General features: G+C 46.9%; 1 protein-coding gene across 1 annotated transcript in view; it reads left to right on the plus strand.

Moving 5' to 3' along the window:
* The first annotated feature begins 1251 nt into the window (after positions 1-1251).
* LOC146200224 (uncharacterized) overlaps positions 1252-25506 on the plus strand; it is a 66010-nt gene continuing 41755 nt past the window's right edge. The window contains exons 1-3 of the mRNA XM_084592302.1: positions 1252-1263; positions 4357-4533; positions 5204-5732. Coding sequence (XP_084448428.1) covers positions 1252-1263; positions 4357-4533; positions 5204-5732 — 718 coding nt within the window. The remainder of the gene's footprint in view (positions 1264-4356; positions 4534-5203; positions 5733-25506) is intronic.

The following is a 25506-nucleotide window of genomic DNA, read 5'->3' on the forward strand; positions in this document are numbered from 1 at the left end:
AAAAAAGGAGTAAGGTGCTACTCATTTTATTTCCAAGCTACCAGTCTATTCAAGCACAAGGTTAGTTTTATGTAACAGGCCGTCACAGCTTATACATTAAGAAAAAACAGACAATGGATGTGTTAACGGCGTTTATGTGTCACTTGTAGGCTCTTAATTTTCGCATTTTGACAAGCAGTGAACCTAAATGGCCGATTCATGCCTAATTTGCGGTTTTACTGCATGTGTGCGTTTTTATTTCTCATTAGCTTCTCTGTAGATATTTTTTTTTTTTTTGCCGCGAGAATTCTTGCGATCATGAGCTATAACCATCTAAATTTTTCGTGAAATTCGAACGAAACTAACGAGTCACCTTCAGTGTTTTATTTGACAATGCACACTAGTTTGCTCTTGTATATTTTGTTAATGTTTGTTTGTTGGTTTCGTTTTCTTTCCTTGTTTTTGTTTCTTGAACTGGTGTTTGTATGCTGTTATACAATGTTATTGCCCCCGCCTTATGTAATGCCATCGGGCCTTTAAGGCTTCAATAAATGAAATGAAATGAAAATCTACAACCATTCGCTGGTTTACTACTTCGGCAAACTTTGAGCCAACAACTAGACAGTATTCGAGGACATTTATTTAAACTTTCATCCCAGCCAATGAGTTTCACTCCTTTTCCGAAGGATCAAGAGCCGCAGCAGAATATCCGAGGGGAACATATGTCAACACTGCATTTCTCCCTCGCATCTCATCTCGCTTCGTCAGCGCAGTAATTGCGAGATGCCTCGAGTAAGCAACGGCATTTCGTAAAACCAGCGCACGCCACAACAATGAAGCAAGGAAAAAGCAACTGCGCCGACAAATCCGTATAGCGCGTTGTGAGTGGAACCTTCGCGTAGCTGACAGGCGCGAAAGTGTGAAATTCCTCCTCGGGTGTTTCTTTCGCATGCGTGCAGCGAGAGCTTAGGAGTAGTCGCGCTTTAAGTCGACCGCGCTACTCACCCGCTGTCCTAGCTTCGCTCTGCACGACCTGTGCAGTTTTGAAATGTCGAAGGACAAAAAAGTAAATGTAAGAGTAAGAGAGAAGGAAAACACGTGCTCCTTGTCACGTGCTTGGTCCAAAGGTGCATGTGACATCTGTGAGCAGGGTATAAAAGCTGCTCGCCGCACACATGAAGACATCAACACTCATATTTCTCTGCCTTTACTAGTCGGAAAGCACGACAACTTCCAGTTGAAGACAGCGTAGAGGCCTCGAGAAGAGCCGAGATGTGTCTGAAGGTGAGACTTTTCATCTGTCTTGTGCGGTTCGCTTCAAAGAAGTATGTAGTCCTCCCGTGTATGGTGGAATCGTACTCCCTTTCCAATGGTACTGATAAGCATCGTATCTTATCGCGTCATTTATAAGCATTCAATAATGTTGGGACTGTCCAACGAACTGAAATATAAGGAAGTCCCATGCCCATGTTATAACAACATTTAGCCTGCAAAAATAATTTCATTTTAAGGCACACTCTCAAAGGGGTGTCGCACCTAAAAGGTAGGGTTCAAAGCCTGGTCTCTACCCATGACCTGCGGCAGCTTCTACAAGGCATTCAGAAAAAAAAAAAGGAAAGGGGGGGGGGGGGGGGGGTGTCACCGTGTACTTCAAAGCACATACCCGAACGTTTTGGTTTCTGGAGAAGAGTTTTAGTTCCTGTGCACTTCATGTTTTCGCATATTGAATTTCTTCACAACAACAATCAATATATCCGAAAGGTATTTTCTCACCACCTTTCTAATTTTACGCTGTTTTATAAAATATTGTTTTACGAGCTGTTTTTTACAGTCCTAATTACTCCTTCTGAGCGCGGGATAAACTGTGGAAGCACGCTTTTCATACGCACTGGAAGCTCCGGTCACCTCTCTCCATGCGTTAACAAAACCATCTTATAATATTTCATACCTGTCGGGCAATCAGTTAAGAACACGCCATATTTTTTTTTTCTATCTCATTCTGAGTTACTCGTGAGCGCAGGTCTGAAACTTCACAAGTAAAATTTTGCTACTCATAAGCCTCGATAAATTTGGTAAATCAGTTGATAGAAAATGTAGTACAATATTCTACAATTTTATTTTCAGTTATTTTTGTGCTCGTGGCCCGTTGGTTGTTTGCAGCAGGGTTAATTACTCGATGCGAGCGCATCTTCAAACGCCGATGAATGGAAGCTTTGAGCATACCTAACACGTGAATATTATTATTTAACGGTATCCCAAAGTAATCTCATCGTTAAAAGACGTCCCGGGATCCTCGACTTGACAAGTCCCGACGACGAACCTTTGACGATCTTCATGTCCGACAAAATTCTCAACTGGCTTATATTTTCCTGACCTTCCCTCTACCTTCGAAAATTCGGGTGCCCGGAACCATAATTAAGACATAAAACATAGTCATGACAAAGCTCTTAATTATACTACATGGTTACTGGATCCACCCATTGTGGGTAGCGCCAAGAGAACACGCACAATGTTCCCTGTCGTCTGCACTTGTGTGTGTATGTTCTTTTTGCACTACTCACAACGTCTGGGTGAAGCCAACCCAGACTATTAGCAGTTAATCGGTATTGCCTCTAGCCATTCCCCGGATTCTACGAGGTTTCCTTCCCCAGCTCTCCTACAAGCTCCGCATTCGCTGGTTGCTTTAAACGAGAAGAGAGTTCCCCCAATTCCTCCAAAACCAATGCTTATTTCATCCAGCTGCCAACGTTCTGCGATGACCCGAGCTCTTTGGAATCGGAAAACATTGCGCCATGCCTGGTCAGTGCGATTTTCGCACCGAGAATAACATGCGGCTTACACAATTGCGATAATTTTCAAGCCTGCCCTTTTTGAAGCCGGAGCGCTAGTGCCCAGTTGGGACCCCTCCGGCCTTTCCCCTTCATCTGACAACGGGCAGGGTAGTTGGCAACACGTTCATAATGGCACAGAGGGTATAGGCTGCAAATGACCTCGGTATTCGGTCGGCAGCCAGGCTGCTCCAAACGCTGGCTTTGCTAATGGAACAAACAGGGTAGCCATAACTACGCTCAATGTCTACAAAAAGCGGGGAGGGCAGCCGATGCCATGTCTGATCCTCCTCCGTACACTGAACCATTAATTCTTTTATAATAACTTGTAAAATTTAGGTGCATTAAACTCACTTTCAAGGCATTGTCACTTACGTTCAGCGATGACGACGCTGTGGTTTTAATTTGCATTATATCTTTGATAGCTGGGTCCAATACTCTATTATGAAGATGTTTTATTTCCCTGTTTGGCTGTTTTAAAAGCCTCTGACTTCATTTTGTTCTCAGAAACAGCTCCGAACCGTGGTTAGTGGATTGTTGTTAACGTCCTTGTTTATAATTCTTCGTAATCGTTTTAATAGCGTTGCTCCTACCTTAAACACACATTTCAATAACGAAAACATTTTTGTTTGAATAACAGATTAGCTTATCTAAATGCTGCAGACACACCACATATGAATGCCCGCAGGTCAATACTTCCAAGGACCAAAACTAAGGGCGTCACACTGTACCGGTCGAAAGAATTCCATGGCGCCAACCTTAAATAGACCTCATTGAAGAGCATCCACTCCCTGATAGCTGCACACGGGTGAAAAGTAACTGATCTTTGCAAACTAATGTGACCGTGGATGCAATAAATGCACCCCGCAACGTAAAGGATTTATGGCTCTATACTGCCATATAAAAAATATATATTTACTTTAGAGACAGTAGAATAGATTAAAGCAGATAACCCTTGAAATTTTCCTTTTTTTTCATATATAGTTATTTCTACATTTTAATACCCCTTACAAAAGAATACTAAAACATTGCTTGCTTTCAACGCTAAACTAACACCCCTCCGGGGCGACGCAGTGGTTAGCGCACTCCACTACTGTGCCCGAGGATGCAGGATCAAACCCCGGCCTCAACGGCCGCTTTACAGTCGAAACGTTCGTGTGCTGTGCGATGTCAGTGCAGGTCCAAAATCCCAGATGGTCCAAGTTTTCGGAGTCCTCCACAATGAGCCGCTTTCGGATATTAAACACATAAACCGAACCAAACTGAACCAAAGCTCAACTAACATTTTTGATAAATTATTCAGCGATCTGTTCACTTCTACATAACAATTATGTTTAGTACGCAGCATCAGCACGCGTTTAGCTTGAATGAAATGGTTAGGTTACAAAAATAACCCATAAGTTTATACTTTGAGCTAATAAATTGAAATTACGTTCCATTTCACCATATAACAGTGGTAAGACACACATACGGAACTTTATACTATTTAAACGATAGCTAATCTATGTCTTTATATCTACGGTAATAAGTAGTTCACTTTTATTCCCAGGTTCAACTACTCCTCGCCTGCCTTGCGGCGCGGGCTTATACGCTGACGCACCACCAGGCAGGATACCAGGGCGCTGGATACGGTGGCTACGGTGGCTACGGTGGCTACGGTGGCTACGGTGGCTACGGGGGTCAACCCGCTGGAGGTCCATACCGAGGATACGATAACTACGCCACTGTAAGCGATATCGTTCTTCTTTACTGAGGCAGGTTGTCGAACATAAATCAACCAAACTTCAATTTTACTTTTCTTTGTGCGGTGGGGTATACTTTAAGAAGAAATATTGCGTCAAACTCGTGCTGTTCGTTTCTTTTCTTTTTTTTAACTTCGCCTTGTACGAAATGGCTGCTTTTTGTGGCGCATATTTTTAAACCATAAAAGTTTGATGGATAATGTCTCAGCAGTCCGAAGTTGCCATTGCACCAGTTCATTACCGTATATATTGCAACGTCATTGCCGTCGCTACCGCGTTCTGCAGACTGCGCAAACGAGCCAAGAGATCAAAGTATTTTTCAGTAAGCAGCGGAGTAAGAAGGGCGCGCTTACCTGAAAGCATTCATGCTCGAGTGCAACCTATTATTTCCTTAACGTTGCAGCAGCAAAATTTTGAAAAGAAATTAAAGCATTTTTACTACAATTAGAATTGATACTTTTGTTCGCTTCCGAAAACGTTGCCTGACATCAACTTTTTTCGTTATTTATTCTCGTTATACATTTCTTTATTTCTTCACTAGCTGTGGCAGTGTTAAAACAGCGCACCATTATTGCAACATGACAATCGTTTCTTCGTGAAGGTTCTATGCGTTCACATCCCTCCAAATTACGCTTGGGTGCTCTCTTTGCGTAGGCACCCCAGCCGTACAGTTTCGGCTACGACACAGTGGATGAGTACGGCAACCGCCTGTTCCACAGCGAGCAGGGTGACGCCAGCAACGCCAAGACTGGCTCGTATGGCTACCGGGACGTCAACGGCCTCTACCGGCGGGTGAACTACATAGCTGATGCCAACGGATTCAGAGCCACAGTCGACACCAACGAGCCAGGAACTGCACCGGGATCCAGCGCAGATGCGGTCTTCAACGCCGCTCCGGTAGTGCCACCGACTCCTGGTGGAGCAGGAGCGCCCGCTGCCTACGGCTCAAGGGCACTGGGCCAGGGTTACAACAATGGATACGGTGGATACGGAAGATACGGAGCAGACCCTTACGGTCGCACTGGTAGCGCTTATGGATACGGCGGCATCGCGCGCTATGGAGGCGCTCTGAATGGCCGGGCGGCACTCGGTGGCTACACCTACGGAGGCAACACTCCTTACGGCTATGGTGCTGCCGGATACGCTGGAGGCCGGTATGCTCCTGGCGGCTACGGCGCTGCCGGTGGGTGGGCTGCCGGTTACAGGCGCCGCCGGTAACTTTATTGATCTGCAAGCAGCTGCTGACGAGGACTTCAAGCGCCAACGCTCTTTTGGTACACAAAACCACATTTGTTAAGAACCTTGGAGCAATAAATGAATGCCGTTTGAAACGTTACCAGCCTCTATCTCGCATTTGTGCTTTCACGACCACATCATACGAAGTTCGTGTTCCGAAATCAGGAGGTCACAATGAAACTAATTTGCACATAATCTTGGTGGCCTCGAGATTTCTGCACCTACCGACTGCAGCAAAACTGTCATACAGTGTATCCTATTCATGTTAGTGGTCTTAGAGCGAAACCACATTTTATAACTTCATTTATATACTAGGAATTAATTCCTACATGGCCTTAACCGATTCTCGCTACTTAGTGTCATCGGGTGGCACCTCAAGGGTGTTGCGGCAAAAAGCAATATTTTTACCTGACAAGGGCCTCAACACCCAGAGCATTTATACACTCTGACGAAAACAACAAACCACCAAGTAGCACTTCCATTCACACGTAATTTTACAACCTCTGAGCATGCTGTGAACAAACAAGCATTTAGAAACAAATATAACGAAAACCTTTATCGAGCCTGTTAAGGATATATCACCGCTCATATGAGGACGTTATGTAAAAAAGCTTTGAAAAAAAAAATTATATTACGTATGTGTTTTAGAACTCACGACAGAGTGACTACAATGGCATGTATACATCTTTTCTAGTATACTCTGGTGATTGTTTAATAAGGTAAGTAAACGAAAATGCATAGCCTGAGCTCCGTAGTTGATATGTATTAATGGTAAGGAATTCGTTTCATGTCTCAAGTTGTATGACGTTTATTTTGTGACAACTGTGCGAAAGGAAGTTAAAGTTACAGGTTGATTTACCGCTCTTTTTTTGCAGTTCAAAAAGTGATTCAAGGTTTGTTTTGGTGATGGTGCCCCAGGCCTAGTAGTGGAGAGGTGAGTGTATTAGACGGTAATACGGCTGCTTTTTGAGGCTCAATGAAATAAAGTGCTTCAATATGTTTAGCATCCCTATCGATGGGCGAATATCTGCTCGAACTGATTTAACGTGGTTTGACCGATAAAGATTCTCATTAAACCACACGCGAAAAACTTTGGTGCAGGTAGTGATTTCAACAACATTGCCCCCAAATTTCAAATCGTAGTTACACGTCAGCTGCTATCGCTCGGGTCTAAATATGACCCACTTTGGTTTACCCCTTGTTTAATTGCACTTTGTTTGGATTTAACTAGCCTTGGAGGTGACCCATCTGGCTATTAGCTGCGTTAAACACACCTTTCATTTTTTCGCTGAGAAGAAACCCCTCGCGTCGCCCGCATATAACATTATGTGAGGTTATTTAGAATGTTCAGTATATCGTTTATATAAAGAAGAAATAATGTTGGACCCAAGATAAATCACTGAGGAACCTCGCAGTTTAATACCAGAAATTCAGAGCGAGGTTCATGACGGGAAACTAATTGCTTACGTTTGCTGAGGTAGTTTTTAATTAGCACATACGCGACACCTCTAATGTCATACCAGAGCAAGTTTTTGAGCCAGATATTGTGAATAATTGAACCTACAGCTTTCTTAAAGTGCAAAAATACTACAACTGTCAAAACCTCTTTTTTGAAATTCTGAATTATGTGGTCTTTTGCAGGCAAACGTGCCTGTTCTGTTGATTTTAGTTTCAGAAAACCAGAAAGTCCGGAAACACTTTAGTACACGTTCAGGTATTTTTGAAAGCATGTGAAGGACTGAAACTGGAGTGTAATTAATAAGGGTGTTTACTGCTCCACGCTTATGTACTGCTAAAATTTTGCGGTTTTTACACTAGACAAGAGAGGTTGCAGATATTTGAAAGGGGCTGACGTGCAACTTGTGGCAAACTTTATATCGGCTATGTGCTTGTGTATTCTACTCTGCATGCGTATTTGTTCCTAGGTGAATATATGATACCGACTATTTCGTCTGGAGATGTTGGGTGAAAAATGGTAGGAGTATTTATTCATTAGCTCATAATTCATCTCATACCTTACTGATGCCCTGAGGCAATAAATATCGTTACAAAAAAGTTGAGACCGCATGTTATAGGCTTCACATTGATCGCCTAAGGCACTGTTTCACTGTACACCCGGACGTAGAAAATAGGAATTAAATTCATTGGCTAGGTTTTCTCCTGATATTTTATACCCTCAAAAAAAATTCATCGGGAATAGTACGCTTTTGAGCCGGTTCGTAGTTCTTAGAACCTTTTCCAATTCAGGGAAGGGTAATCCGCCGACGTAGTGAATCTACTGTCATAGTGCTAATGCTTAATTTTGTTTAGGAGCTAGGAGCTGCTTTTAAGCTATCAGAACGTTTACATATTTTGTTTTGATAAATGTGGCAAAGAACTTGTTACGTTCTTCAAGTTCTTGATAAGGTTCTTTAAAAAAATAACAATGCTTCTTACTTTTACGGTACATGTTATATGAATCTATCGGAAAATAGTAGTCGTAAATATTCTTAGAGTAACAAACTTGTACGCTTGATCTACTTTTATTTCTCTCTCTCAGCCTAGTCAGTGCTGGCTATGATATCTTCGAACTTCTCACATTTACGGTCATATAGTTTTCTTGTTGCCTTAAAGGGGCCATGCAATGCCTCAAACGGGGTAAAGCAAATCGGTCGAGAGATAGGTACTCACTCACAGGTCAATTCACCGCAATAATTTTTTAGCTAGCTTCATTAACACCAGAGATATTGGCGATTAAAAATGGCGCTCCTCCTCGCTCCCCTCAACTCAACACTCCGAGACACCAGAAAAAAAAACGAAGAAAATAGCTCGGGAACTCCGCCCCGCTAGCCCCGCCCACGAAGCGTCATCGGGTGACGCTCGGTTCTCAGACTTCCGGTCGTCGCGCCTGTTTTCCCCCGAGCGTCGCCCATGGATTCACGGTCTGCCTTTCCCGTCCCGTCTGCGTTTGCATAGCTTTCAACCTTGTCTGCTGTCTTCCTCGGCCGCCGGTGTCTTCAGTTTCTTTACCTCTCGGAATTGTGTGCGACAGCAGCCCGAACGACTCGGGTCGTTCGCGAGCGCATACCTGCAGGTGGGAGTCCACACATACCGGCGGCCGCCGCGGAGGGAGCACTTTCCTTCATATCCCTGTCCCATTCAGCGCAAATTAGCGTGCATTCCTGCCGAGCACGGCTTTCTACAAGACCGCTTTCTTCTCACGCGCTGCCTGGGTCAGTCTCTTTGATACCGTCTTCTGCGGTTTGACCAACGGCGGCCGGTGACCCCTCGCGGAGTTGACGCGATAGCATCGGCTCTGCATAGATGCTGGCAGACGATCGAGTGTGCGAGTTGCCCGCGTGCAAACATATGTCGTCGTCGCTTTTAGTCCGGAGCAGCTTTCATTATGGTCGGCGAGAGGCATCTCTTGTGCATAACGAATGGAATGTATACGCGTACGTATCCCCGACGAGAGCACGGACTGATGATCGCTACAGAGTTTGGATATCGGATGACAGGTGAGCACGAATTATTCGTCCGCGAATCTTAAAATTGAGATTAACAAAACGAATAGTGTTGTGTTTTTGTTTTGTTTTTTGACGTCCTTTCGCACATCGTTTAGGAAGTGCCAATGCGCAAAGTGCACGCGTGTTTATCTCATGTGTACGCATCGTCCGAGCCAGAAGCGACGGCGCAAAACATCAGCAAAGCAGCTCGGCACATTCAGTTCGGCAGCGCAGGTTGTCACTGATTTTCGCACCGACACGCAAGAATCGCGCACATGAGCATGCGAGCGGCTACGCTAGAGACGCAGCGAAGCGGGTGATTCCAAAACGCCGTCCGCCGTGGCTTCGACGCAAATAAGGCCTAGCGACGACCAGGGAGCAGCGCACGATCGGAGTGCCGTCGGTCGCAGCGCCCGCGGACGGCATCTCTGGGGTAATGTGGCGACATCCGGTGCTGCACATAAGCGGTGCGAATTTGTGTACTTTCGCGATGAAGCTGAGGACAGACCTTGTTTGACGCACGTTTCATTTACACGAAGGTTGATGCTGCCTTTTTAATCGGTACGGTGTTGAATCGGACCTGCGTGCTCTTTTCGCACTGCTGCACCGACGCGCACTTTCAGTCGGACGCACATAGTTTAGGAAGTGCCAATGCGTAACATGCACGCGTGCCGCAAAACATGAGCAAAGCAGCTCGCCACATGCAGTTCGGCAGCGCAGGTTGTCACTGTTTTCCGAAGCTACACGCAAGAATCGTGCACAGGAGCACGCGAGCAACTACACTAGAGACGCAGCGAAGCGGACGATTCTAAAATGCCGTCCGCCGTGGCTGCGATGCAAAAGAAACAAGGCCTAGCGACGAGCAGGGAGCAGCGCACGACCGGAGTACCGTCGGCCGCAGCGCCCGCGCCTGGCGGCTTCGGGTGCTGCACTTAAGCGGTGCGAATTTGTGTACTTTCGCAATAAAGCTGAGGGTACACCTTTTTTTGACGCACGTTCCATTTAATTATTAACACGCCGCACAAATGGTCGATGCGGCAAAGACGAGACGGGACTACAGTACGCTGCTACGCCGTCGGTCGGTACATAAAGGTTGATGCTGCCTATTTAGTCGGTACGGTGTTAAATCGGACCAGCTAGTGCTCTTTTCGCACTCCTGCACCGACGCGCACTTTCAGTCGGACGCCACCACCTTTACGGTTAACATCGCGAACCGAAGCGCCAAGCTCGGGTTCACGCATGCATTGCAGCACTCGAGCAGACGACTTTCGCAGCTGCCGGAAGTGTGTCAGTGACGTAGAGGGCGTCGCGGCTGCAGCCAATGGCAGCCTGTCGTGGCCTGTCACTCTGTGACTGGTGACGTAGGTAATCACGGCAGAATAGTCCCAAATCTCGCCGCCACGCGGAAATGGCGCAGCCCGCGAATTTCAAAAAACGCTGTTTTTAAAAATTAATAATAAATCGCTGGATTTTTTCCGATGAGTTTTACTTTGAACAAATGCTCGGAAGCATTTGTTCTAGACATTTAAAACGTTTGTCAGTGACCTTTCTAGCCGTTTCATGCCCCCTTTAACTTCCTGTTTATTTTTTGTCGAATACATTGGGGATAAGGGCTCGGCACAACACAAAATATCGGTAAGTAATTGCTGATGTCGCTTAGCAGCACACTTATAAAGGTCTGCTCACTGGAATGATTCGTGAAACAAGTCTAACAATGGACTCTTCTTTCGAGACTAATTCGTGTTGGGGACTGTGTAACATTCTGACAGCTGTAAGATTAGAAGGCATCAAGTAGAGCATATTTTGCTGTTTTCAATCAAATGATCACTACTCAATTCTGTTTAGAAGAGCTATGAATGCTACCTGGATTATAAATATAGTTAACTGGGGACAAAAAAACAAGTATTCATGGCAGACAGGAAAGCAGTTGTGCTTGTATGTTGCGAAAGGGGTGCAATGAGCTGCTCACTGTCATGGGCGCATCCTTAAATCCGATTGGCTGACGTTGTGTAGTGGGAAATACGTCATTCGTAAACACTATACGGTGATGTCAAAATGATATTGCATAACATAGCATATACTGCCATTTCCGTAAATGATGAAATTTGGACGCCACGTTTGGGACCGCATTGAACCGACCACGTAAAAAAATATGGGGTAGGTTATATAGTGTAAGGGGCTGGTTAGCTCACCACAGTTTGGTAGAAAACTGCTCTGGGTGGTGAAGTAAGCTGATACACCTTATTGTAATAGCAAAGAGTTCTGAAACGATGACATAAGGCTACTTTTGAGCTGGCCAACCGGTCTCAGGAATAGCAATGAAGACGCAAATTTCAGCCACATGAGGGCACTATCTGGGCTCCAGTTGTAAACGCTTCGTTCTCATAGAAAAATCCTCGATCTGCGCGGTTGTTGCAAAGCGCAGCAATCGCAGTCTGCACCTTGGCTAGCTCAAGCGGTTGAATTGTGCGAGACGGGGCATTTCAAATTGCACCGCGATGCTCTCGAATTCTCTGTCTGTACGGTTCGTGAGTTCACCAACCTGAAAAGTGATGTGGTATCGTGGCTGTGCAAGGAACGTCGCAGCGAGAGGCAACGAGGTATCAACAAGGCATTTTTTAAACGTCGACTTTGTGTTCTAACCGTTGCTGCAATCAGCGGTGTTTCACGGCGTGATGTCAGTGGTGAAGGTGTGGGTGCCATTTATTCAAATGCTAGTACTGATACACCTTATACCATGGACGCTCCCTCTGAATTCATCGTGAATTGCGTGGGTAATGAGAGTGCGGCGCTACAGTTGTCTGCCTGCCCAGATTTCTGACACAATAGTATATTTGCCAGGTTACTACTGCTGTCCTCCTTCCTGCCAGCTATTGTGATGTGGGCCACATAAGCCTTTGATCTGTTGCCGTTTTTCTCTTAATATATCATTACGTTTAATAGTGCTTTTTCCATCATGTCCCCGCCTTCATCGCTGCAGACTGACTGCAATAAACTCAAAGAAGCGGGTGCCGATTGTATCTTTTCCCCCACTTCTTTGTGTAAAGTTCTTCTAGGCATTGAAAAAATGTAACAAATAGAATCAGCTTTTTATTCTTTTTAGTGCCCTTAACTTCAACCGTTTTTTTTTTTTCTTTGAGATATTGTTGGTGCCACACAGTTCTATCTGAAAACATATGTACACGACCATTTGAGATGCCTGGCTTCAAGATACATGTTAACGTTTTCTTTTACGAGTGTTTGTTGATGAGTATATGCGCACGTTAACAGACACCATTTCATGCGGTATGCATATAAAGCAAGTGTCTTGTCTCATTGCAATTATATCTCTGCACTGTGTCATTGCCCCTCACCATCATTCTACCTATATGTTCCTTCCTTTTCTCTGTGTAGGAAGTGAAAGCATTTTTGTGTTGCCAGCGTCACCTTTCGTGACATCGTGGCGATTAATTTTGCTTTATTACGAAGAACCATGTTTACTGCAATTGATTCCGCACAACTGTTTTATATATCAACTGCAGAGCTGCACCTAACTCGTGATGCTTATGTGAAGAACAGGGCAGCAGACCGTCTGTCAGTTCACAAGATATAACTTTGTTGCATCTAACATTCGTTTGCACTTGTGCCACACATGAAGTGTAGTTGCCTGGTTATGCCTAGCACTATGCATTCACTTCAATGTTTATGATATTAACGGCCTTCCCACGATGGAAAAAGCAAGTAAACGTACTGACAGCATCTTTTATTTTAATAAAGCAATGAATGTGCCATGTACATGGCACATGTTTGCTTGCCGCATGTCATGCTTTTCATGTAAATTCGTGCTCAGGTATGCATGCAGACTATCCCTGGGCTTATTTTTCGCAAAAACAAAATAAGTACTTCGCAGCACGTTTTGACGATACGCTCTAGACACGTAATGTTGTTAATTGGCCTTCTGTCGCGCTTGCTTTTTCAATAGAGCTACGAAATAATCTTCCTTTACTGCTTTTCACATCATCGTTTAGACAATAGGGATATGCGTTTTAGTGCCTGCAATCAAATGTCACCGTTAAGTGAATGTGAGATTTTATTGGTGCTTATGAAGATAAATGCCATTTTTCGCGTCCATTCTGCCCCACGTACCTTCGAATCTCCCGGTGTCGTTCCTGCTTTTCAGCTCTATCGCTGCTTGCGTCTCGTAAACCCGCTCGGCCTCTCCGCCCGTAGCTGCAGCAGAATGCTCGACCGAATGTATGTCATGTCCCTATGAGACCGCACCGCCGCAACAATGTTCACTCACTCTCAATGCAGCTGGCGATGTCCGCATCGTGGAATGCACCAGGCAGCTCAGAAGTATGACGCATTAGGGGTGGTAACAATTCCTGGCTCCGCTGGACATGCCGTCATTGGAAACTGAGCCTGGCAACGTTTAACGCTAGAACTTTAGCTAGAAGCTAGTTTAGCAGTGCTGCTAAAGGAACTAGAGGGTATGAAATGGGATATCATAGGGCTTAGTGAGGTTAGGAGGCCGAATGAGGCATATATTGTACTGAAGGATGGACATGTACCGTCTTATCGAGGTTTACCGGAGAGGCGAGAACTAGGAGTAGGCTTCCTTGTCAATGAGTATATAGCGGGTAATATAGATGAATTCTATAGTTTTAATGAGAGGGTGACAGGCATGGTAATTAGGCTTAATAAGCGGTATAACCTGAAGGTTGTACAGGCCCATGCGCCTACATGTAGTTATGATGACCAGGCAGTTGAAAGCTTCTACGAAGATGTAGAGTCGACAATGCGAAAAGTAAAGACGCAATATACTGTACTAATGGGCGAATGCAATGCGAAGGTAGGGAAGAAGCAGGCAGGAAACCAGGCAGTAGGTGACTATGGCATTGGTTCTAGGAATAGCAGAGGGGAGTTACTAGTTCAGTTTGCAGAGCGCAATAACTTAGGAATCACGAATACCTTCTTCAGCAAACGGAAGAACTGGAAATGGACATGGAAAAGCCCTAACGAGGAGACTAAAAATGAAATTGACTTCATACTGTGTTCAACTCCCGCCATTATGCAAGATGTAAAAGTAATCGGGAAAGTGCGATGCAGTGACCACAGGATGGCGAGGTCCCGAGTTAGTCCAAATCTGAAAAAGGAACACAACAGATTAGTAAGAAAGAAACCCATCAATGAATTAGCGGTGAGGGGGAGGGCAGAAGATTTCAGGATCTCGCTACAGAATAGATATTCAGCTCTAACCGAGGATGGCGACATTACCCTAGAAGCGAGGAACAATTTCAGAGATATGATCACTGAGGGCGCTGTAGAAGTAGGCGGTAGGATAGTTAGAGAGGATACCGGTAAGCTGTCTAAGGGGACGAAAGATTTGATTAAGAAACGCTATAGTGTAAAAGCTTCCCATCCAACAGACCAGATAGAATTCGCCGAAGCATCAAAGCTAATCAATAAGTCCAAGGTGGCCGATATAAGAAAGTATAACATAGACAAAATTGAGTATGCTGTAAAGAACCGGGGACGCTTTAAAGCGGAAAAGAATAAATTGGGCATAGGCAAAAACCAGATGTGTGCGATAAGCGACAAGGCGGGCAATGTCATCACGAATATGGACAAGATATTCCAAGTAGCCGAGGAGTTCTATACAAATCTGTACAGTAGCCAAAGTAGTCAGGACCGTGATGAGATTGGCGGTAGGGAAAAACAGCCAGACGTTCCACCAATGACGAAGGACGTGGTCAAGAAAGCATTGGAAACCATGAAAAGAGAGAAATCAGCGGGAGAAGATCAGATAACTACAGGTTTGTTGAAGGACAGGGGGATATCGTGATAAAAAACACTGACCACCCTGTATACGCAGTGCCTGGTGTCATCGACAGTACCGGAACCATGGAAGAATGCAAACATTATCCCCATTCATAAGAAAGGGGACTCTAAGGACCTTAAAAATTACAGACCAATCAGCTTACTCTCTGTTACGTATAAGGTATTTACTAAGGTAATCGCTAATAGAATCAGGACAACCTTAGACTGCAATCAAGCAAAGGATCAAGCAGATTTTCGGGAACGGTACTCTACTATCGATCATATCCATACCATCAACCAAGTGATAGACAAAATGCTCGGAATATAAGCAGCCCTTATACATAGCATTCATTGATTACGAAAAAGCATTTGACTCAGTTTAAACGTCGGCGGTGATACAGGCATTGCGAAATCAGGGGGTAGACGAGCCGTACGTCAAAGTGCTGGAAGATATAAATAGCGGCTGCACAGCAACCATAGTTCTGCATAAAGAAAGTGACAAAATTTCCATAACAAAAGGAGTTAGGCAAGGAGACACAATCTCCCCAGTACTATTCACAGCTTGCTTAGAGGAAGTATTAAGAGACTTGGAATGGGAGCAGTTAGGGATAAGGGTAGGTGGAGAATATCTCAGTAATCTGCGATTTGCTGATGACATTGCCTTGCTAAGCAACTCGGGGGATGAACTGCAATAATGATTGATGACCTAGACAGGAAAAGTAGAAAGGCAAGCTTGAAAATCAATATGCACCAGACTAAGGTAATGTTCAACAGCCTCGGGAAGGAACAGCAGTTTACATTAGGTAGCGAAGTACTGGAAGTAGTAGGCGAATATGTCTACTTAGGACAGGTAGTAATTGCAGATCCGGACCATAAAAAGGAAATAACAAGAAGAATAAGATTGCGATGGAGCGCATTTGGCAAGCACTCGCACATTATGACTAGCAGCTTACGGCATCGCTCAAGAGAAACGTATACAACAGTTGCATCTTGCCTGTATTCAACTATGGGGCTGAAACGTGGAGGCTAACCAAGAGGGTTCTACTTAAGTTGAGGAAAACCCAGAGGGCTATGGAACGAAAAATGGCAGCGGTAACATTATGAGATAAGAAGCGTGCAGAGTGGGTCAGAGAAATAACTCTAATTACCGACATTCTAGCGGAAACTAAGAAGACGAAATGGACATGGGCAGGACATGTATAGTGCGAAGAGAGGATAACCGATGGTCGCTTAGAGTAACAAACTGGATTCCAAGGGAAGGAAAGCGTAGCAGGGGGTGGCAGAAAGTTAGGTGGGCGGATGAGGTTAAGACGTTGGAAGGGGTCAAGTGGATGCAACTAGCACAGAACCGGGTAATTGCAGAAATATGGGAGAGGCCTTCGCCCTGCAGTGTGTATAGTCAGGCTGATGATGATACTCCCTTGATAATGAGTCGACAGGGGCATGCAGACGACAAACCACGCAGCGACATAACCAGTACGCCGACGGTACGGCACGCAGCATGGCAGACGTGGGAGGAGCGCGTACGGTGTACTGAATTTTTTTCATATGCGGATGGTAGGGTGGGCGATGAAGTATTTTGTCTTTGGCTGTAATTCAGGGTACGGCGAAGGAAACGAAAAAGTCCCCTTGTTTCGGCTGCCATCTCATTTCAAGCGTTTCGAGCTGTGGAAGCGGAATGGGCCTAGATGGGTCGAGACTTAATTGAAACGCACAGGGTGTGTGCGCGGCATTTCAAGGATAAATTTCGTTTAGTAAAATACTACAGTGTTACCTGATGAATAAAAACGGTCCTCGCCTAGTCCAGGGCGCAATTCCCACCGTATTTCACCAAAGTCAAGAACCCAAAGCTGTTGTGCGCTCAGCATCAGGGGAGAACATGAAATGGCGCTTGTAGTGCAAAAACAATATTAGTCTGTTAGAGTGATCTAGCTACTCGCTGTTCTTCTATGATAGGTGAATGTAAGCGCGCACTGAAGTGGTCGGTTTCTTCTTTCTTTTTTGAAATAAACTTCCAAAATATTCAGAGTTGCTTTCAGCAATGTATCTGCGCCAAAGTACTTTTGCCTCGGTGTTTGCTTACATGGCCTTGGCTACATGACCGAAAACCTGTTCACTCTTATGTTGTAAGACTTACCTTCAGTCATTTACAACCATACAAAGTTATTCGCTACGCAGTGAACTATCTTTCTTCCACCGATGGTGCATCTACAACGTTGGGGTGTGGAAATTCAATAAATATGCAGATTATAAGCGCTGTGCGATGTCAATGGAATTCAAAAGCCCTAGGTGGCAGAAATTCATCCAGAATCATCCACTTCAGCCACTTCTCGCCTATGTAAACACACTTTGTGAACTATGGGAACTTTACATGACGTACTGATTTTCGTATCTTAACACTCACAACGCTTACATCCACAGAACGCCAGATAACATGCAAAGAATTGAAACGCGCTGTCTGCATTGGGATCTTCACGTTTAGGAAGGAGTCAGCGCAACGCGGCAGGTGAACTGCGTGAAGCAGGCAAGCGCAGCGAGACTGAAAGAGATATATACCAGCGATGAAGCAATGAAGCAGTGATGAAGCAAGCAACAGACGACGCCTCAGTGCAGCTTTAAGAAGCAGAAAACGCGATTCCAAGGGATATATTCCCGCGACGATACGCAACTGCAGCGACAGGAAGCAGACGACAGACGCAGCGGCAGCGCATAACCGCGAGAGCGGTGGTGCGGCGGCGGCACGCTTCAACAGCGTCGGTTTATGGCCTCCGAGATCACCTCCGCGCGTGTGTTCGTGCGCGCGGAGGTGATCTCGGAGGCCGTTGTCGGTGATAGGGTGCCTAATTCGCGCGCCGGGAGAGATTCTCTGCAGTGCGTACCACATGGGTCTGCTCTGCGCATGCCTGGCCGTTTCCTAGCAACGGAGACGACGAACGCGGGAACAGGCGTTTGACTGTCTGAGCCAAGATCTGAGCCGCAGCGAGTTATTTCGCGCCACTTTCCCTGTGGCACGGAGCACCATGAATATTGTCATGCCTACGCAGAGCATCACCACTGTATGCGCGAATGCGTGCCTTATATGGCCATATATCAATCAATGATCAATAACTAATTCATTACTAATGAAGGCAATAATAAAAATATACTAATTGCTAATAATTACTGATTAATTAAACTAATGACTGATTACCAATTAGCGACTAATTACTTATTTGTTACGGTTTTGTAATTATTTAATTACTATTTAATGCCACGCCCCGGTAAAATCAAAGGCACAAAAGTAAACGTCGCACTGTGAAGATACCAGGAGCGCGATCTCGTAGCTGCCTAGCAGAATTCACCATGTCCTCGAATATGAGACCGTCTGTGCGCTGTGATGTGTTAGCAAGAAATAAAACTAGAGATACACTCTGAATCCATATACTCAATGGTCAGCAGCCTGCCCTCATTCTATTGCACAACCGTTATACCGCTATAAATAAATAAAGCGCAAAACAGCCGAAGTGCCAGTAGATTTGGTAAGGAAACAGGCCAATTTGCCCTAGGTCTGCCAATGTTGATAAAGTGATCAGCGCGGCTGCTGGTGCTGTCTTAATGTTTTTCTTTTGTTCAAGTTGTTTTGCACTCTCACGCAGAACGCGTCTTGGATGAATTGGAGCTGTTCCCGCGCTATACATATGCGCATGCGGGTGCTACTTTGAGGAGCCGCAACCGCTCTCGTCTCCCTTCATTCTAGAACACTACACCTTGTTTTTTTCTTCTCTCCTGGGATGGAAGTTTGAGCGTGTTCAGTGATTTACAGTTCTGCATTCCTCCCTCCTGTGTTGTGTGCGAGGCATGGCGCGGAAGCCGAGCCGGAGTAAGACTATGCTACCCCACCGACCCCTCTGCTGCTGTACATCGTGATCTAGCGCCTGGAAGCCCAACGTCGAGACATGCGGGGGACTGCGGCCCGGCGCCGAGATAGACTCTCTTGCAGATCATGTTCTCGCTGTTTCGTGAACTGACAGAAAGCAGACGTGTGTGCGCGAGGCCCCCTCGGCGCCGAGGGAGAGAAGCTCGCCTGCGGGTCAGTCGGTCGGACACTTTGCTTTGGGAACTGAAAGAAAGAAGTAGTGCTTGTGTTTTTTCCCTTGTTTAACCTCCCCATATATAATGTAAAGTTCAATACAGTTTTGTCGTTTGTTCTCATGAAAGTTTCCCCGTGTTGTCATTGACTGTTAACTCGCACATTCATAACATGGTGTAGAAACCCGGGAACTGCAATCTCCAGGACTAGGAGAACGTCTGAAACTCGCCACCAGGCTGCAACGGATAAAGTGACTGCACGGACCGCAACGACGCAATTATGCAGAGGACAAGGGAAAAGTGAACGGCGCGTCGACAGCAAAATACAAAACTCATCAATGAGGGAAAGGCAACCCTGCCATCGACAGATATCGGAGCGCTGTGCTAAATCATTGCAAGGCTTACGGCCAACAACGATGAGCTTCTGAAATTGAACAGAGTTGGAAGACGGAATAGCTGATGAAGACTTCGCTTCCGAATTCGATGCCGTCATGCGATATGAGGATGCAGCCACGGGTATGCTTGGTCAACTCAAGGCAAGAGAGGCTCAGCTGCTGTCACCCGTTGATATTAGAGGGTATTATTAACGATGCGCCCGTAATGGTGCGCACACTCCCAGACACCCTTAGAGTGAGTGAGGGTAGCTGTACCGGTCGCAAAGGAGATGCCCTCGACCTGCGTGGCAAGCTCAGCCGGAATTCAACTACCTTGTAGTGACAGAAGGGGGTGGCCGTTTGGTGCCCAGTGGTGGTCGCCGGTTCAAGCCAGAGTAAGGTTCGGAGTCAGAAGTATAAACAAAACAAACATTATACACAACAAGAGACAATACAGAGGAATACACAAACACTAAAATTGCACAGACGACAGGTTCACAGAAAAACAAACGCTAAGCATGCAATTACAGAGGTATTCAATAACACAGAGAATTTACAACAGATCAAACACGAGAGAGTCACAAAAACAAACACCAAATTGTTCACCGGGCACTGTTGCAGTCCGACGCCTCGAGAGTCATGATGTGGCCGCCATGCAAGACGAGCACCGCTGCCTCGCAGGTCCCTGGGCTTGCCAGCAGCGGGTTATCCCCGGGCGTCCAGTCGAAGCACTGGCGAACAAGCCGCAACCACTGACTGACTGACTGACTGACTGACTGACTGACTGACTGACTGACTGACTGACTGACTGACTGACTGACTGACTGACTGACTGACCGACCGACCGACCGACCGACCGACCGACCGACCGACCGACCGACCTACCGACCGACCGACCGACCGACCGACCGACCGACCGACCGACCGACCGACCGACCGACCGACCGACCGACCGACCGACCGACCGACCGACCGACCGACCGACCGACCGACCGACCGACCGACCGACCGACCGACCGACCGACCGACCGACCGACTGACTGACTGACTGACTGACTGACTGACTGACTGACTGACTGACTGACTGACTGACTGACTGACTGACTGACTGACTACACAAGCGGCGCGGTCTCTTTAAATAGGGCGCGCCGCGTCTGTCTGTTAACATGCGCCAAAGCTAGCGCGCACACACACTTAGCTTCGCTGGTTAGAGCGCTCTCTCTTCCTCCCGTCGAGCCGCGCATCATCATTGGCTAGGTGCCGTAGAATGTTTTAGAGACTGATGAATCACCTTCATCGCCGGGTGGTGAGAAAGAGGGCGACGGCGACGCGTACAAAGCGCCGATCTCCGCACCTCCTGACAGCGCAGTGAGCAGAACCACATCGGGGGAGCCAACATATCGGCCCTGAAGCTTCACATCGTAGTGCAGTAACGCTGCCCACTCTTCAACTTGCAGCATTCGAACGGAGAGCCTCAACAGTGGCGCAGATTCTGGGAACAATTTAAAGAAGCCATCCATGACAATGTGGAGCTCACAAAGGGCGAGAGGTTTCAGTATCTGCGAAGCCTACTAAGCGGAGCTGCGGCCTCATCGACAGCCGCATTACCGGCACGGGAGAGTGCTACGAAGACGCTGTGGCCATCCTCTCCAAGCGCTTCGGCGACACCCGAAATATCATCAAGGAGCACCTGGCCCAGCTTCGAGCGCTACCATCGGTTACGTCATCGGACGACGTGAGAGGCCTACGCAAGCTACTCGATCACGTTCAGTACCATGTGCGCGGACTAAGGGGACTGAACGCGAGCTCGAACACTTATTCCACGATGATGATCGACATTATTTTGAAAGCTTTACCTGCCGACATCGTCGTGGGATATTATGAGCAACTGGCCAACCATCCGTGCTCATCTACTTCCGAAAACAACGCTCCGAGCAGCGAGGAACCCACATCTGCCACGGGTCTCACAGACGATGAGTTTGAACAACTTCTGACTTACTGGACTGTAGAGGTGGAAAGTCGCGAAAGGGCTGGAACTGGTCTCAGTCGAGACAAGCCAATGAGACAGGGAACTGAAAGGAAGCAATTGTCCTTACCGCCTACATCTGCGGTACTGCACGCAACTTCCCACGTAGAAGAGCAGTGTCTGTTCTGCGGATCTCTGACACACAGCACTGCTGATTGCAACAGTGACATGGGCCGTGAGGAGCGATTAGAGAAACTGAAGAAAGAAAATCGCTGCTTCCGACGTACATTGCGAGGGCATCGTTCGAAAGACTGTCGCCGTCGATTGAAATGCGGAAAATGCAGCGGCAGGCATGCCGTATCAGTATGCAACCCTAACTGGAAGCCAAACAAAAGGAAGTTCACCCCAAATTTGGATGTCAGCAGATTGCATGCCAGCAGCCACAATTCTATGACTAGTGAAATTCTGTTACAAACTTGCCGGCTTTGAGCTGTTGGCGAAGGTTGACGCGGCTACATTCGAGGTATTGTGAATGGCGGCAGTCACCGCAGTTTTATTCGTGAGGACATCTCGAAATTTCTGGGTCTGCAAGAAAGTGGCCAAACCTCTCTACAGCTGACCACATTCGGGACAGCCACCTCTGCAACTAAAGGATATCGTCTTGTAGAGGTTCGTCTCCGCAGCCAGTACAATGACAAGGAATACCTAATCGAAGCTATTGAGGTTCCTTTTATCTTCAACGACTTAGTTCAAGTGCCTGTTGAGGAGGAGTTTGTCAAGATTATAGAGCAGACAGGACGTCCCATAGCTGACAAACTTTTGTTGTCAGGTATGCCAGCGGTGTCAGGTATCGGTCTTCTTATTGGCTCTGAGCACCTGTGGAAGTTTATCACAGGCGAAATTCAACGTTGTCAGCAAAACGCTGACTTGGTTGCCCTAGGCTCAGTCTTCGGTAGGATCTTTCAAGGCCCAGTATCTGTGCATACCTCAGTTGACACTTCATATAACATCTGTGTTCTAAGGGTAAGCACGGCGCTTAACACCGGACTTGGAAAGCATCGGCATCATAGATCACAAAAGAGGACCTGATGAGGAAACAGAAGCGACCATTCACCAGTTTGAAAGAAACATCACTATGCACAACGGCTGTTACGAAGTCGCCCTTCCTTGGAAAGAGAACAGCGGACACCTTTCAGATAACCGATCCCAAGCACAGAAGCGACTCAAGAGCCTTGGGAAAAGAATTCAACGTGCTCCGGAATTCGGAGCCGAGTACGAGGCTACTATGCAAAGCTACATACAAGAGAGCTAGGCCGAAGAAAGTTCGGAAGAACGAAAACAAGTGAAAGTGTTGCAAGTACGGATGTTTAAGCTGACCTTGGACTTGACCCACTACAGCTGTTTTTGTCGAGTTTTGAGCATAACTGCCTGGGTGTTCAGATTCATAACTGCGTGCCGTAATCCGTCGAACAAAGTGACATCTTCGCTCGTAGCGGAAGAGATCGAAAGGTCAGAATTAACCTGGCTGAAATCCGTTCAAGAGGAGTACTAACCGGACGACGTATCACGTCTTCGCCAAGGACTGTCGGTGAGCTCTCAATCGAGCATTCAGAAACTACAGCCCATTCTAGACAAGGAGGGATTACTCCGACTTGGGGGCAGGTTGCACTTTTCCGATGAGAATGAAGTGGTTAGACATCCCATTCTTCTTCCTCCTAGCCACCCATTCACGGAGCTCGTTATTCGTGGCGCTCATTTCCGAACGTTCCACAGCGGCGCCCGAGACACTCTCACTGAAGTGAGAGAAAGGTTATGGATTCCACGCGGCCTTCAGCAGGTTAAACGGGCTATAAATCGCTGCAACAGCTGCCTGAGAGGTCGTGCAAAGCCAGGAGGAGCTCCCACGGTACCTTTGCCAGCAGAAAGAGTATGCCGTTCGGAACCGTTTAAAGTCGTTGGCATAGACTTTGCCGGACCGCTCTTCACTAAAGACACGGAAACGGTCTCAAAATCGTACATTGCACTTTTTACGTGCGCTGTCACTCGAGCCGTTCATCTAGAGCTTGTCTCGAACCTTTCATCTGATGTCTTTCTATTCGCTTTCCGACGATTTACCGCCCGAAGGGGATTACTATCTCTTATATACAGTGACAACGCGAAGACATTCCAGAGGGCTTCTAAGGAAATTGCAGCACTGAAAGATATCCTATTTGACGGAAAGTTGCACGACCACTGTGTTAAGGCAAGAATTCGGCGGAAATTCATTGTCGAAAGAGCAGCATGGTGGGGTGGATTCTGGGAGAGGATGGTGAGAACTGTGAAGGTTTGCTTGCTCAAAATTCTACTTCAGGCAAGATTCACCTTCGAAGAGCTTACAACAGTTCTACAGGAAGTCGAAGACATCGTGAACTCCCGCCCATTGACCCATGTTCCTGCATCGCCAGAAGAACCATATGTTCTTACGCCAGCCCACTTTCTGATTGGAAAGAGATTTACCTCGTTACCATCATCTTATCCTGCTGTCATCTCGTCAACCCAAGCTTTGACACGAAAGTGAAAGCATCATTAACAATTGCTTGAACAGTTTTGGAGACGTTGGCGTAAGGAATATCTTTTGTCTCTTAGGTCGGCTCACACGTGTGAGAGCCAGCGTACTACAAAGACCTCCGTCGGTGACCTAGTTCCCCTTCACGACAAAAAGGCGCCTCGACAGATGTAGAAGACTACCAGAATAGTGGAATCGATCCCAGGAAGAGATGGCCACATTAGAGCCTGCGTCGTGAAGCTGCCCAACGGAACCACACTGCGACGGCCGGTCCAGCTTCTCTACCCCCTCGAGTTGTGTGTTTAGTGCTACCCTCTCCCACAGCTGGGGCCCGGGAGGTTGTTGTGTTTTTCTTCTCTCCTGGGATGGAATTTTGAGCGTGTTCAGTGTTTTACAGTTCTGCATTCCTCCCTCCTGTATTGCGTGCGAGGAATGTTGCCGCATCCTGTGCATGGCGCGTCGCGGGAGCCGAGCCGGAGTAAGACGATGCTTCCCCACCGACCCCTCTGCTGCTGTACCTCGTGATCTAGCGCTTGGGAGTCCAAAGTCGAGACAAGCGGGGGACCGCGCTCCGGCGCCGGGAAAGAGACTCTTCTGCAGATCATGTTCTCGCTGTTTCGCAAACTGACAGAAAGCATACGTGTGTGTGCGGCGCCCCCTCGGCGCCGAGGGAGAAAGGCTCGCCTGCGGGTCAGTCGGTCGGACACTTTGCTTCGGGAACTGAAAGAAAGAAGTCGTGCATGTGTTTTTTCCCTTGTCTAACCTCCCCATATAATGTAAAGTTCAATACAGTTTTGTCGTTTGTTCTCATGAAAGTTTCACCGTGTCGTCATTGACTGTTACCTTGCACATTCATAACACACCTCCACAGCCGAACTCAAGCGCTCAAGCGGCGCTGCCCCCCGCGCATCGCCGCCGCCATCGAGGCCAGCAATCATGCCACCAATGCTCTCTGTACTTCGTGTTGCGCCAGGAGGAAAGATGAGAATGAGAGAGCAGGAACAGCGCGCGTCTCCGTTGCTAGGCAACGGCCAGGCATACGCAGAGCAGACCCACGTGGCACGTACTGCATATAACCTCTCCTGCGCGCGCCGGGCGCGCATCGAAACACCCTGGTCGCTCGGGGACAAATTCTAGCACCACCTATCTGATCGCCATCAAGCTTTCTCCGATGTAGCAAAATTTCACCCCGCAACTCCGCAACTGAATTCGAGTTAACGGCCATCGACGAGGCCCTTCAACACTGCACGAAAGGAACAGATCGTTTCATCCACGTCTACACCGACAGTCAAGAAGCTATAAAAACCCTGCAAGCTCGTTCTTACAGGACCTCAGTACAACACCGCATCAAACAGCGCTGCCGCTACCTGCAAGAGACCTCACAAGTCTCGGTAGGTACATATTCATTGGACACTTGGACATCACGCACAAGGAACCGGGAACAATGCGGCCCACGGGGCCGCTAGCATGCAGCTAGATGAAGA

Source organism: Amblyomma maculatum, chromosome 2, assembly GCF_055883805.1.
Source record: "Amblyomma maculatum isolate TAMU_Amacu chromosome 2, ASM5588380v1, whole genome shotgun sequence".
Lineage (NCBI taxonomy): Eukaryota > Metazoa > Arthropoda > Arachnida > Ixodida > Ixodidae > Amblyomma > Amblyomma maculatum.